Source organism: Sphaeramia orbicularis, chromosome 14 (assembly GCF_902148855.1).
Source record: "Sphaeramia orbicularis chromosome 14, fSphaOr1.1, whole genome shotgun sequence".
NCBI classification, from domain to species: domain Eukaryota; kingdom Metazoa; phylum Chordata; class Actinopteri; order Kurtiformes; family Apogonidae; genus Sphaeramia; species Sphaeramia orbicularis.
In genome coordinates, this window is record NC_043970.1 from 3386668 (window position 1) to 3400984 (window position 14317).

The 14317-nt window shown below is 40.4% G+C and overlaps 1 protein-coding gene across 1 annotated transcript in view; it reads left to right on the top strand.

The window, feature by feature from the left end:
- capn5b (calpain 5b) overlaps window positions 1-14317 on the top strand; it is a 118521-nt gene that overhangs the window by 84693 nt on the left and 19511 nt on the right. The window contains exons 5-7 of the mRNA XM_030154597.1: window positions 1297-1489; window positions 8733-8926; window positions 14191-14268. Coding sequence (XP_030010457.1) covers window positions 1297-1489; window positions 8733-8926; window positions 14191-14268 — 465 coding nt within the window. The remainder of the gene's footprint in view (window positions 1-1296; window positions 1490-8732; window positions 8927-14190; window positions 14269-14317) is intronic.

Below are 14317 nucleotides of genomic sequence, written 5' to 3' on the forward strand. Positions count from 1 at the left end.
AAAAATATTTTGGAACTGGCACAAATTAGCACTAGGTCTTTATGAGTTAGTGACCTATAATGAAATATGCCCAAAAATAATGTTTATCGGTGTACAGTATGGTTTATTTTTGCTCAGTTATGGTGGTACTTCATTTTGCCCAGTTCTCATTGACCTTTTCTCACCCCTGAGCTGCACAGAGCAAAGGACTGAGTTGGTCAGTCAGAGTGACCAAAACACAGGCACTTCTTGGACCAGGGTCAATGAAAGGCCACCTCAAAATATGCACCTTTGTTCCAAGTCACAATACCATATATGTCACAAGTCGTGAATACCTTTGGGATATTCTGGATCAGCAGGTCAGACATGTTCCGGTTCCAGAAAACATGCACCAACTCCAAGCTGCGCATGAATGGGACAACATTCCACAGGACACTATTGACGATCTTGTGAATTCTGTGCTCTGGAGATGAACTGCTTTACAAAATGCCAATGGTGGACACACTCGGTACTGAGTCCTGTGAACTCAAATTGAGCCTGTTTACATGCACACTAATACTCCAATCAGTAACTGATTTCTGGAGTTATCAAATTATTTAAGTGATCATGTAAACAGTATAATCTGATCTGTTTTATCAGATAACAGCAGTAATCTGATTATAATAAATCAGATTAACACACCTGGATTACTCCCCAATACTCTGTCTTCCTGCATGTATACAGGTTAATCTGATGTATTTATTTTTTTTACATCTATGCATGTGTAAAACTGTGAAAATCATAGAAAATGGAAGTGACATAGTCAAATGTGAGCAGAAGACAATAACAGGAGGTTTGATTCTACCATCACTATGTACGTACAAACTCCAAAAGAAATCTGATAATGGACTGAAGGGTCTTAACCAGGGTCTTTAATTATCTGTTTTTCCTAAGTGCATGTAAATGCATCAGATCTGATTATTACAATTATCTGATTACTCCCAGTTATCGGACTTTTATGATCATGTAAACAGCCTCAGTGTTAATCATGTTTCTGTTGCTTGAATATTAAGGCAAGACTAAAATAAAAATTGTTTGGTTTCTAATATTTACATATTTATATTTTTGTTCAGTGTACATACATTGGCAGATTTGATATATTTAATTTACAAATGGTCCAGCTGTCTGGTTTTGTTGTTGCCAATTGCTTGTAGGACCATCTATTTGCATAACACCCCTTGGAAATTCCAACTGAAGTGAGATATTAAATGCCCAGTTATTTAACCACTCTCCATTACACCAGTGAAACCAGTCTGGACTTTTTTCATCCTCCTGCAGGGTGTATGGCTGCTACGAGGCTTTGGATGGGGGTAACACAGCAGATGCCCTGGTGGACTTCACAGGTGGGGTTTCGGAGCCTGTGGACCTGCTGGAGGGTCAGATGGCAACGGACGAGGCAGCACGGAACCAACTGTTTGAAAGAGTTCTGAAGGTCCACAACAGAGACGGCCTCATCAGCTGTTCTATCAGGGTAAGGTTTTCTGATATGACTATTGGTTACAAAAAAAAAAAAAAAAGAAGAGGTTATAAGTTAACAAGGGTTTTAAAATGTAAGAATCAAAATTTGAAATTCAAAGTGTTTTTTCTAGTGGTGGGCAGCGATTAAAATTTTTAATCGCGATTAATCACATGGCTTTCTGCGATTAATCCCGATTAATCGCATAGTTGTTGGGGGGGACACATCAACAGCATGTATTGCCTTTCAGTGATATTCCAGACTGGAAGTACTCCGGTGATAAAAATAATTGCACGTCAGTGCTTCCAAACAACTGTGTCCTTCTCACCCCCACCATCTGAAGACATTTAAAATGAAAATGTCCATGTAAAAGACCACTACTTTTACACGTTTATGTCCCCACCAGTGTATTTACAGTTGTGAGTGACTGACAGGAGTCTTAAGCCCACTAATAAGTACTAATACTAATAAGCCCAATAATATGTGATGTTCAGTTGTTTAAAGCAAGCAAAAGGGGCCCTGAAGTGGTCAGAATAAGCTGCACTAACGTATGTTTTGTCCTTTTGGTGTTACCGTAGTCAGTTCGGACATAAGAACACGTTTCTTTCACTCTGTTTGTATGGCCCCAAAAACGTTTGCCTGTGAGTATTTTATGTTCAGTTGTTGTCAGAATGAATAGTATCAAATATCTCTGATGTGAACCTTTGTTGCTGAATAAAAAGACGTATTAAATCTTTAACTAACCTGTAAATGCTAATCGTTAGCGTGTCTATGGATTTTCCCATTCAAGTTAGCATTTAGATAAAATGACTGCTAATACAACATTCACATCGTAAATAAGTAATGGTTAGTTCAAAGGCTGGCATATTAGACCTAAACACAACCAATGAATTTACATAAACTTAGCATGAGCCTGCATAAAGAATTAGTAACCCATCTGCGACTGCTTGCATAAACAAATTAGCTTAAACATCAGCATTACTTGTAAAGTTTGCCGGTTTTCTCCTCTCAGCTGCACATACACACAGCACCGGTGTGTGGACCGGCAAAATAAAAGCATGAGTTTCAAAATAAGAGTCCGTCTGTATAAATCAACTCAGACTTGCTTGAAAGGCAGAACAATAATAAAACGGCGTTAACGTGAGATAAAAAAATTGTCGGCGTTATTTAATGAATGTGTTAACGCGGTAATAATGCGTTAACTTGCCCACCCCTAGTTTTTTCATGATTAAAAAGGGATCAGTCAGACATAAAAAAAATAGTTTCTATTGTGTGTGTGTGTGTGTATATATATATATGTGTATATATATATATATATATATATATATATATTTATATAAACTGACAACTGTAGAGGGTAAAGAGCTGGTCCAGTGTTGGAGACCTCAGCTCGGGTGATGGGCAGGCCTGTCCCTGTCACAGGGCTCTGCTTCTACTACAGAAGGTGTGAAGGCAGAGTTTAGCAGATCCTTGAAGTGGTCCTTCCACTGTCTGACGATGTCCCCAGCTGAGGTCAGCAGAACTGTGTCACTACTGTAAACAGGGTTCATGGAATGGAGGTGCTGAACATGGCCCATTCAGACTCCATGTCCCAGCCTCCCTCAGGATGTGCTGAAAGCTGTGTTGGAGGTGGAAGTTGAAGATCTCCTGGATGAAGGGTTCTTCCAGGCATTCCCAGCACACCCTCACTGTACGTTTGGGTCTGCCAGGCGTCGGCCCTACCATCGGATCCAACTCCCCACCAGATGGTGATCAGCTGACAGCTCTGCACCTCTCTTCACCTGAGTGTCCAAAACAGACTGTGGTGTTTGATAAAAGAATGAAAATTTCTGAACTGTTGTAAATTAGGGCGACACGGTGGTGCAGTGGTTTGCACTCGTGCCTCACAGCAAGAAGGTCCTGGGTTCGATTCCAACACCAGTCGATGGGACCTTTCTGTGTGGAGTTTGCATGTTCTCCCCGTGTCTGCGTGGGTTCTCTCCGGGTACTCCGACATCCTCCCACCATCCAAAGACATCCACTGATAGGTTAACTGGTTAATCTAAATTGCCCATAGGTGTGAATGTGAGAATGATTGTTTGTCTCTATATGTTCAGCCCTGCGATGAATAGGCGACATGTCCAGGGTGAACCCCGCCTTCGCCCGTAAGTAGCTGGGATAGGCGCCAAGCGACCCCCGTGACCCTAGTGAGGATAAAGCGGGTTCAGATAATGAATGAATGAATGTTGTAAATGAATATTTATCTTTTTTGATGTAAGCCTCCATTATACGTCAGTATTAACACTTCAGACTGACCTTGTATTTGTCCAGTCTCTTTATTTTCTGCTCTTTATTAATTCACCAATGTGCTTGCTTGTTAAACTTTTACTGTGGTGAAGGGGTTTGACCTCTGGTCTCCTGACTCATACTAATCCATTTGCTGAGCTCCTGCTGGAACCAATTCATTGTGGTTCCAGATCAGATGTAGTTTACATTTTATATAAGCATGAGTTTTTACTTTGAAGGGTCCATTATTCAACAGCAAGAATGAGATTTGAGACAACAGAACAAAACAGTAGAAAACTACATTTGCCACTGACCCTGTAGTTGTTATTACTGGCACAGCTTGTTCTTAATACCTGTGTCACTGGATGGATGGATGACTGTTTGAACCAGCATTTATTATTTTCTGTTGATATAAGGTTCCTGGACTGTTAAAGCCATTAGCTGGGCTGCTTTTCTACATCTCCTTAGTGCTGATGGGCAAAAGACGAAGTCTTCAAACTCAATGTTTAACTGCTCATGCTTGTTAATAAAATAATGGTTGTGTTCATGTGATGTCATGCCTCTTGGTCAGGTCTCTCTCATAAAAGGGATCGGATCTCAAAGGACTTAAAATGAAAGTCACATAAATAAATAAAAAATGTTGTTGAGGCAATGAGAGGATTTTTGTGTTGCATCCAAGAGCTGCGATTTGACAGGCTACTACAGATCCTATCTTATACCAGATGTATTGAATTTGACACCAAGATCATCCTTGTTATTGTGATAATAGAGACCGGAGTTGTTTTCTGCTGGCATCATGCACTCAGGTTTCATCCAGATGTAGTATATCTACAAAGGAGAGTACAATGTAAATGAAAGCAGCTGGATCAAAATGCACCTATGAACTGTACACAAATACAGTTTTCTCCTAACGTGTGAAAGTGTTTCCTTTTACATTACACATTCAGTTCACCTAACAAAGAAAAGCCATGTATTGGTATTAAACACAAAAATTAAATTACATTTCTGTTTCTGTTTTGTTGTAAGCTTTGTAAACAAAAACTGCTTACTGTAGATTTCGCACAAAGGAAATAAATGGCTGATAATGACTAGTACCAGTAGGAGTTGAAGCTGTAGAACACACAGAGAACATCAAATCTCGAACTTTGGGAAAGTATGTGAAATAGTCATTAAATGTGACATTTCTCTTCATCCGGTTGTTTATATAGTTGAATGGGAACATTATTTTACAGTATGTGTTTAGGTTGAAGCAGAACGATTTAAGTCATATCACAGATAAAAATATTTCTGAAGATTACAGTAGTTTAAGTTCATCCATTAATCATCAAACTTCATTCCATAGCAAAAAAATAAATAAAATAGCACCAATGTCCCTGTATGTCTGTGTCATGTTCTATCAAGAATCAATACCTAGTTGAATGTGTGAGGTTGTCAGGTTGTGTCTCTGTGTTAGAGTCTTGTGGTCTTGATGTAGGAGATCAATCTCCTGATAGAAGTGGGTGGTACTTTCACTGGAGGAGAACTCAACTAATTCAATCAAAGTCCATGTTTGACTTCCTATCAGTGATCAATAGGAATTATATTGATATCTGTACCCATTTATATGTTATAAACCATCAAAATATGGACCAAGAAGGAAAGGCACATTTTTAATTTTTTGAAAATTCATCAAAAATCTAAATGTCTCAAAACTGTGACATTGTGACATAACTCCCAAAATACCTCAGTGATCTTCTTTCTGTTAGCTCTAGTAGTTTCCTTTTATGTTCCTCCAAGTGGTTGCTTTTGACTGTTCCCCGAGTTCTGACAGACTTTGGAAAAACAGCATTTTCCTACCATGCACCCTGGTCATGGAATAATCTTCAAAAAACTGTAAAACTACATACATTCATTTCTATTAATGATTTTAAAAGTATCATGGAGAATACAGTGAAGGAGGAATGTCACTGTTTTTCTTGATGCCATTATGGTTGAATAATTGTTATTGTATTTCATTGTTAATTGTGTATCATATATGTGTTTTATGTTGTTTGGACTTTGTATGGCGGCTACCTTGGCCAGGTCTCCCTTGCAAAAGAGATTCCTAATCTCAATAGGACTTCCTGGTTAAATAAAGGTAAAATAAAATAAAGTAAATTGTCTCAAGGAAGCTACACATAAAATTTGAAATGAATCTAACCAGTAGTTTCATCAGAGAAGAAATTGTTAACGAAGACAAAGCCAGACACAACGCCTTCACATTAGCTCATGTTCTATTGGCCGATGAGCTAATGTGTGAAAAACTGTTTGGAAAGTCCTAGCATGTCCATTTATCATATACAGTCAAACTTTACATTTCAGTCTTTCTAAGTCTTTTTTGTTTCATTTCATGTTCTTTGTTGAAGTTGGCACATAGTGGAGAGAGCTGTCCCTCTATTTCCCTGTCTACAAAATATTCTATATAAACAAGTAATGTAAATCACCTCTCTAACAAATAGGCTAATAATTTATCATGTCTGTAACTTTAATTGTTTCATCTATTTTTATCTTATCTGTATCAGTAGCTTCAAATAAATTACAAGTGTACCCTTACCATAATTAAAAACACTAATGGACAAGTCAACCACTCCATTTTGCAACCCAGCCATATTTTTTTGTGATTCCCCAAAGTCCACACAGATGAGATTTTCATATATTTGATAAAGCAGATAAACGTTATGTGATATTTTCCAATTTCAACAGTGAGCCATTTGTGAATGTGAAACTTTCAATGATAAGTGGGAAAGAAGAGAGTCATTAGTCTCCGATAATTACGTGTTGAGTGCACTTGAGTCTTATGTGGCACATTACACTGCAGTATAGTTTTCCTACAACTAAAAGCCTGATTAATATAACACACGAGCAGCTGAACAGAAAGACAAGACAAGTAGATGTACTCCTTAATGGAATTCTAAAATGCTGGTTTGTCCAAAAAGGAGCTTTGAGAAGGAATATTGATCCCCACCAGTTCCTGCAAGACCTGGACCAGTGTGTGTAAAGACTTGTCAGAGAAGACCCACAGCAAGGCGACTTGGGAGGAGGAAGTGGGGCTCCACGAACACTGTTTACAGTGGAGTCCTGCTGACCTCAACTGGGGATATCGTCAGGCAGTGGAAGGACTACTTTGAGGATCTCCTAAACCAGGGGTCTCAAACTCAACTTACCTGGGGGCCGCTGGAGGTAGAGTCTGGGTCAGGCTGGGCCGCATTAACTATTCCACTAAAAAGGATTTCTTTACTTTACTCGCAGCTACTAACATGCACTTTTTGATGAACTCGCCTTCTTTGAATGGCTTTCCGGCCCTAGCAATCACCTCAATCACCACGCAGCTGCTTTGACTGCTGCTTTGTTCTCTTTGTTTGTTTTCATGAATAAATCTTGTTGCCTCAATAGACATTTTTTAAGATTGGCGATCCAGTTCTTTCTCTCATCTCCCTGGTATTTTGTATACTCCTCAGCATGTCTAGTTGAGTAATGACGTCAGACGTTGTATTCCTTATAAATTGCAACTTTCTCTGTGCATATGAGACATGTAGGGGTATCCCTGTGCTCGACAAAAAAATATTCCGTTGCCCACTTTTCCTGAAATTGCCTGTGCTTGTTGTCAACCTTTCTCTTCACGGCACATTTTGAGAAAGACATAACTGGAACTGGGTGAAGGCATATGTTTTCTGTCCACTTCGTGTCACTCCAGAATATATTTCAACTAAGTGACTAATGTTCATACTTCCCCAAGTACTTCGCGGTTGGCTAGCTTGACAACTGTTGAAAAAAAATGCCGTCGGGAGCTGTCTATGGTACCACATAAACGATAAAAATAAATAAAATAAAAGCATGGCTGAAAGGTAGAACTTTGTGTGGGCTGCACTAACACTAAACTTTGATGTCAAGTAGGGGGCCACAAGATATCCTCTCGCAGGCCGCATTTGGCCCCCCTGTCCTAAACCCTGCCGTCAAGCATTCTGTGGCAGAAGCAGAGCCCTGGGGCTCAGGGGTGGGCTCACCCACCACCCAGGCTGAGGTCTCCAAGGTAGTTGGACAAGTCCTTGGTAGCCAGGCCGGGGGTGGATGAAATCTGTCCTGGGATCCTTAAAGCTTTGGATGCTGTGGGGCTGTCTTGGTTGATACACCTCTTCAACATTGCATGGAGGACAGGGAAAGTACCTCTGGATTGGCATTTGGGGGTGGTGGTTTCCCTTTTCAAGAGGGTGTGTTCCAATTATAGAGGGATCACATTCCTCAGCCTCTCTGGGAAGGCCTATGCCAAAGTGTTGGAGAGGAGAGTCCAACAGATAGTTGAACCCGAATTCTGGAGGAACAATGCTGTTCTCAACCTGGATGTAGAACACTGGACCAGCTTTAGACCCTCTACAGGCTCCTAGATGGACAAAAGGGTGGAGTGCCCTCTCTGGGTTGGAGAAGAGTTGCTGCCCCAAGTGGAGGAGTTTAGGTATCTCGGGGTCTTGTTCATGAGTGAGGGAAGGATGGAACAAGAGATCAACAGGCAGATTGGGGCAGTGTCAGTAGTAATGTGGACGCTGTACCGGTCTGTTGTGGTAAAGGAACAGAGCTAAAAGGTGAAGCTCTCAATTTACCGGTCAGTCTATGTTCCTACGCTCAGAGTAGAGCCACTGCCTCTCCACATCTAGAGAAGCCAGCTGAGGTGGTCCAGGCATCTGGTCAGGATGCCTCCTAGATGGCTGGCTCCCAGGTGAGGCGTTCAGCCATGTCCAACTGGGAGGAGACCCCATGTTATGTGATCTCACATAACACTAATAATTTGTAACATATAGTACAATGGCGTAAACTGTATTTTTCTTAAGGTTTTTATTCTGTAATGTAGCTTTATTACAACTGATGGAAATGAAGACTAAAACAATGAAAACAAAAAGTGGACTATCATTGTAGGATGAAACTCCTCTATAATATGTCCCAGTTTTTCAAAGCTTCTCTCACGGTTTGTGGTGTTTCCTAGGCTACCACAATCGAGGACATGGAGGCCCGGCTGGACTGCGGTTTAGTCAAAGGCCATGCCTACGCTGTGACAGATGTTCGGAAGGTGCGGCTTGGTCACGGGCTACTGGCTTTCTTTAAGTCCGAGAAGCTGCACATGATCCGCATGCGGAACCCCTGGGGAGAGAAGGAGTGGAGTGGCCCTTGGAGCGACAGGTCAGCACAAAATAACCTTGTAATGCATTTATATATTATTATATACAAGTCCCACTTGAAGTTATTCTGAATTGTTTGCATAATTTTTGACCATTCCATCAGAAGCACATTTGTGATTTCAAGTACTGATATTGGATGAGAAGGTCTGGTTTACCATCTCCACTCTGGACCAGTCAAGTTCCTCTATACTAAACTCACTCATCCAGGTCTTTATGGGTGTTGTTTTGTGCACTGGTGTCAGTCAGGTTGAACAGGTAGAGGCCATCCCCAAACTGTTCCTACAAAGCTGAGAGCATAAAATTGTCCAAAATGTCTTGGTATACTGAAGCATTCAGAGTTCCATTCACTGGAACTAAGGGGCCGAGCCAATCCCTGAAAAATAACCCCACACCCTAATCCCCCTTCACCAAACTTTACAGGTGATACATTGCAGTCAGGCAAGTACCGTTTTTGGAACCCAAGCCAAACTTAGACTTGTCTATCAAATTGCCAGACAGAGAGGTATGATTCATCACTTCAGAGAACAGTCTCCTCTGCTCTCCAGGTCAGTGGCATTCAGTGGCTGCTTTATCCTCCTGACACCCAGGAAATGTCAGCAAAGTACAAGCTTTTTTTGTTGTTTTTTTATTAAATAAGTGTCTCTTTTGGAAACATCATGATGCAACAGTTTTTTCAGATGCAGTTTTAAAAAATGTATGGAATGTCCTTTGTGGTGGACAGTTTTCTTTTTTTTGTATAAAGTTGTGAAACTCTTGTCCATAAATGTGGACAGAAAACCTATAGCTGGGTCTGAGGAGGTTAAGCCACTGCAACCTACCCAATTTGATTTGCCCAATTTGATCTCAAGTGGCGTAGACCAGTAAAATTATAGCATAATAACTTATAAAGAATGACAACTCCAATTTTTTCTCTTCATTTTAGTGCTAAAAAAGTCAACAGTATGAAAATGTTTACATTTACAAACTGTCCTTTTACAAATAATGTGATCTTGAACTGAAAAATATGGCATTAAAGTTTATGATCAATACGACTTAGTGACACCCTTGGCTTTCTATGTCTTCTCTGTAAGTTTTAGATTTAGCAAATACATCTTGTGGGCCAGATTGAACCCTTTGGAGGGCCAGTTTTGGCATGTGGACTGTATGTTTCACACCTGTTCTAAGGGGTTCTAAGATTCGTGGAGTCCATATTCCAGTTGCTGGTTTAAACCATGGCTAATGAGAGGTGCTATTGAAGCATTTGTCAGTTCAAGGCCAAAGTGTGCTGGTTCCATTACCAGAAACTTTTTAGTTTCTGTCTTTTTGAAATCCCATTTATCAGACAAATCCCAGCAATGGAAACCCTGGCATGGCCTACACATAGCATTTATTTTTGTCCATCTGTTCCAGTATCACAGACATTTGAGTGAGTCAGGTAGGGAACATTTCCAAAACACCATGCAAAGTAGTTGTATACACCTGTATCAGTTAAAGTGATGTATCTAATTTATTTTCTGAAATTCCACATTGTGCTGGGTTTCATGGTTTATCAAAATCTGGCCTAGTGGTGTCAGACTGCATATGATGAATGAGAAAACAGCATCCATTTAACAAAGAGCGATTCGTATATAAGGTACACAACACAGACTAGAAAGGCATTTAATGGGAAATGTCATTTAGACAGTGAAAAATGGAGACGCAATCGAGCTAATGGACCCCTGAGTGAACATGAATGAGTGAATCCAGTGCTGCTGCCATGTTTATTCTGAAGGGAACAATATGAGTTGATGTGCTGAAGTTCAGCTATCATTATTCCCTTGAGTGTCCCAAACAGGCAGAGCCTTCACTTCAGACGTCTGAACGAATCAAAATGAGTGCTTCACTCCAGAGTCCATTCAATCAGTGGGACAAAGCCCAGCACAGGGTTCCTTTCCACTTAGGCTTTGGTCTTCTCATCGAGTATGTATGGCTGCCATAACGCCACTCCCTCTTTGAAGCGATCACTCTGAAACAAACAGAAGTGGTAAAAACCATCATAATGCTGTTTGAATTATTGATGAGACATTATTAAAGTGACGCGCAATGTCTCTACACTTTCTCAATCATCCTCTGACTGTGAATAATTTATAGCTGGTTTTGAAAAAAAACAAAAACCTGTTACTGTAAATGGAGGCTGACAGACTGGTGAGATGTAGACGTTTATCAGAGACTCATAAACAGAGACATAAAAACACAGCTAATGCATCAGTGACTTCCTTTGTTTCCACTAAGCACCGAACACAGACAGGACCTTGATGTTTCCGTAGGATTCACATTAACACATTTCTCTCTTAAACATAAAAGCTCCTGTGAGAGGTAAACAGATGCCTTATATCTGTGTCTGAACACAGTTTGTCTGCAAACATGGTAATCAAAAGTTCAGTTGTTATTAAAGTTTGGATGACACCGGTATAGTAGAGTAAATGTGCTGTCTGGATTCCAGCCTTTACAGTAGGTTTGTGGGAGATTTAGGCACATGCATAAGGCGAGGCAAGGCAGGTTTATTTATATAGCACATTCATGTACAAGACAATTCAAAGTGCTTTACATAAAACATTAAATGCATTACAGCATGGAAGCAATAAAAAGTATAGGGATGAGAAAAACAAACAAAAAAAATCAGATAAATAGATAAAACAGACAAGCAGATTAAACAGATAAAAACTTTTAGCCTAAAAGGAACAGTGCAGATCTGAACTGGTGAATAAAAACTCTATTCAAATGCAGCTGAGAACAGGTGGATCTTTAACCTGGATTTAAATAAACTGAGTGTTTCAGCTGATCTGAGGTTTTCTGGAAGTTTGTTCCAGACATGTGGAGCATAGAAGCTGAACGCAGCTTCTCCGTGTCTGGTTCTGACTCTGGGAACTGACAACAGACCAGATCCAGATGACCTGAGGGGTCTGGTGGGTTCATACTGGATCAGGATGCATAAACTGCATGTAATTAGTGGAAAGAGGAACCACGACATCACTTTTAGAGCAGGTACCATATTTGGACAAAGGGAGAGGAACTGGTCAGAGCCTTATTAATGCTAAGCACCAGCTCACTGACCCAGTAAAACAGTAAATTTGATTGAGAACTGTGTAGCAGTCATTTTGCAGTCTTGTCAGTGGAACCTAACAAAATCTGGAGCTGATGAAAACATTAAAAATGTAGATTTTCTTTATTTGGCTAAGGTGATGCCCAAAATGGCTTGGATACAACAAATCTTTATGTAGGGACAGACATCATCAACCCTGTATGCAAACAGATTTAAAAACACCCTACCTAATGTTTTTTAGATAGTCATTGGAGAGAATTTGCAATAATTTATGAACACTGTCAGAAAAAAATGGTTAAAAAGTTAACTAGCTTTATTGTCCCTGTAGGGACATTCGGTGTTTGCATTTTACCCATCCCAATACAGACATATGTACTAGCATTAGCATTAGCACACACATTAGGAGGTGTGAGCTGCCATTGAAGGCATTGTGGGACCAGCTCCAGATCTTCAGGAGAATGAACCCATATGTACCTGTTAATGTCAGAGGAAACCAGAGAACCTAGAGGAAACTTGTACAGCAGAGGTCATCAACCTGGTGCCCGCAGGCGCCAGGTCACCCACAAGGACCATGTGAGTCGCCCACACGCCTGTTCTAAAAATGGAACTAGTCCAGATGTCTCCAACATGTTGCTCACGATCTACCGGTAGCTCGCCAAGGCTCAATAATTTAAGAACACAACGTTGATTCGTCATTTGGTTGAACAGGTCTAAATTTCCACCCAATCAAAATTACAAGTGTCCTGTCCTACGAGTGCCCTCTTCCGAGATGAATCAGTCAGCTAGCTGTCAATCAAACTTCAGCGCTGGTTTTCTGTCTGTCATTGGAGAGGGGCGGGGCCCAGGAGGAGCAGGGTGAGCCAGATGCCAGGCAGGTAGTGGGTTTAGCCCCGCAAAGATGTGGGCCGAGTGTAGTCAGGGAGTTATTTTCATGAACAATGAGACACGGACTTCTGTTTGACTAATATGAAAGACAAGTGTGTGTGTCTGATCTGTGGGCGGAGCCTGGCAGTCGGTAAAAGATGCAACATGGCGCGGAATTTCACCAAAGTTCACAGCAACTATTCTGGAGATTCTCCAGTGGGAATCAGCCTCCGTACAGAGAAGGAACAAGAGCTGAAAACTAAAGTCCAAAAACAACAGTCCATGTTCACTAAACTGACCAAGACCAGCGCTTCAACAGAGGCATCAGTAAAGTGGTTCACATCCTGGACAAGCACAAACATATGTACACTGTGTGTGCACGTGCTCATACAGCTGCAGTCAGACCTGAACAGGTGCCTCTGCGTTTGACTCCAGTGTGATGACTCTGTAGAAGTGACAGGAGGATGGTGGATTTATGTGCACAAAGTTGTTCTGTTTTTAACTGGTATGTTTTGACAGCATATGTGAATTTAGAAAAGGTCAAATCATTCAGAAATACATAAGCACATGTTGGTGAAGTTTTATTGTGTGAGTGACAATGTTCCTTTTCACAATTTCAAAGAATTAAAAATGCACATACAGGTGTGTAGTATTTGTTTTTAATAATTCTATAAAAATGTGCAGGATTGTTCCATTTCATATATATTTTTTAATATTTAGGAATACAGCATGCAAATGCTTGCATCTGTTTTTTTCTACCTTTGATTTTCTTAATAAAAGTAAAATAACAGTTTAATATTAACACTTTTTAAGTGTTGTAAATGTTAAAAAAAAAGAAATATAAATAAATAAAATAATAAATGAAGAGCACAATGTTACAAATGTATTATACAAAATACACAGATGTATGAATATTAGGTATGTAAATAAATGTTGTGAAATTAGAGTAGCCCTCCGGCAACTTCATTATGTAAAAGTAGCTCACAGAAGAGAAAAGGTTGGTGACCTCTCTTATATGGCAAAGGATTCAACGGGTAAACTCAACACAGAAAGGCTCCGGTCCGACTGAGCCCAGAACCCAGAACCTTCTTGCTGTGAGGCGTAACCATTACGCCACTGCCTCACCCCATGAAGGTCTCATTAGTACATTTTACATTCTCTCAAATTCTAATTGATGTCTAAGGAAAACTTCTTAGACAGTTATGGGTTCACATAGCAGTATAATACACATGAAGTGTTTTTATAAATTCTGTGAGTATAGCACACTGTACAACCAGGAACTGATTCCTTCCATGAGATTGGATTTACATGTTGTCCTTCGCTCTCTGTATTCCCTGCAGTTCAGAGGAGTGGAACAAAGTAAGCAAGAGTGAGAGAGAAAAGCTGGGCGTCACTGTGCAGGATGACGGCGAGTTCTGGTGAGACTCTTTCGTCCATTCAAACTCCCCTTCCATTTATCTGATGTAT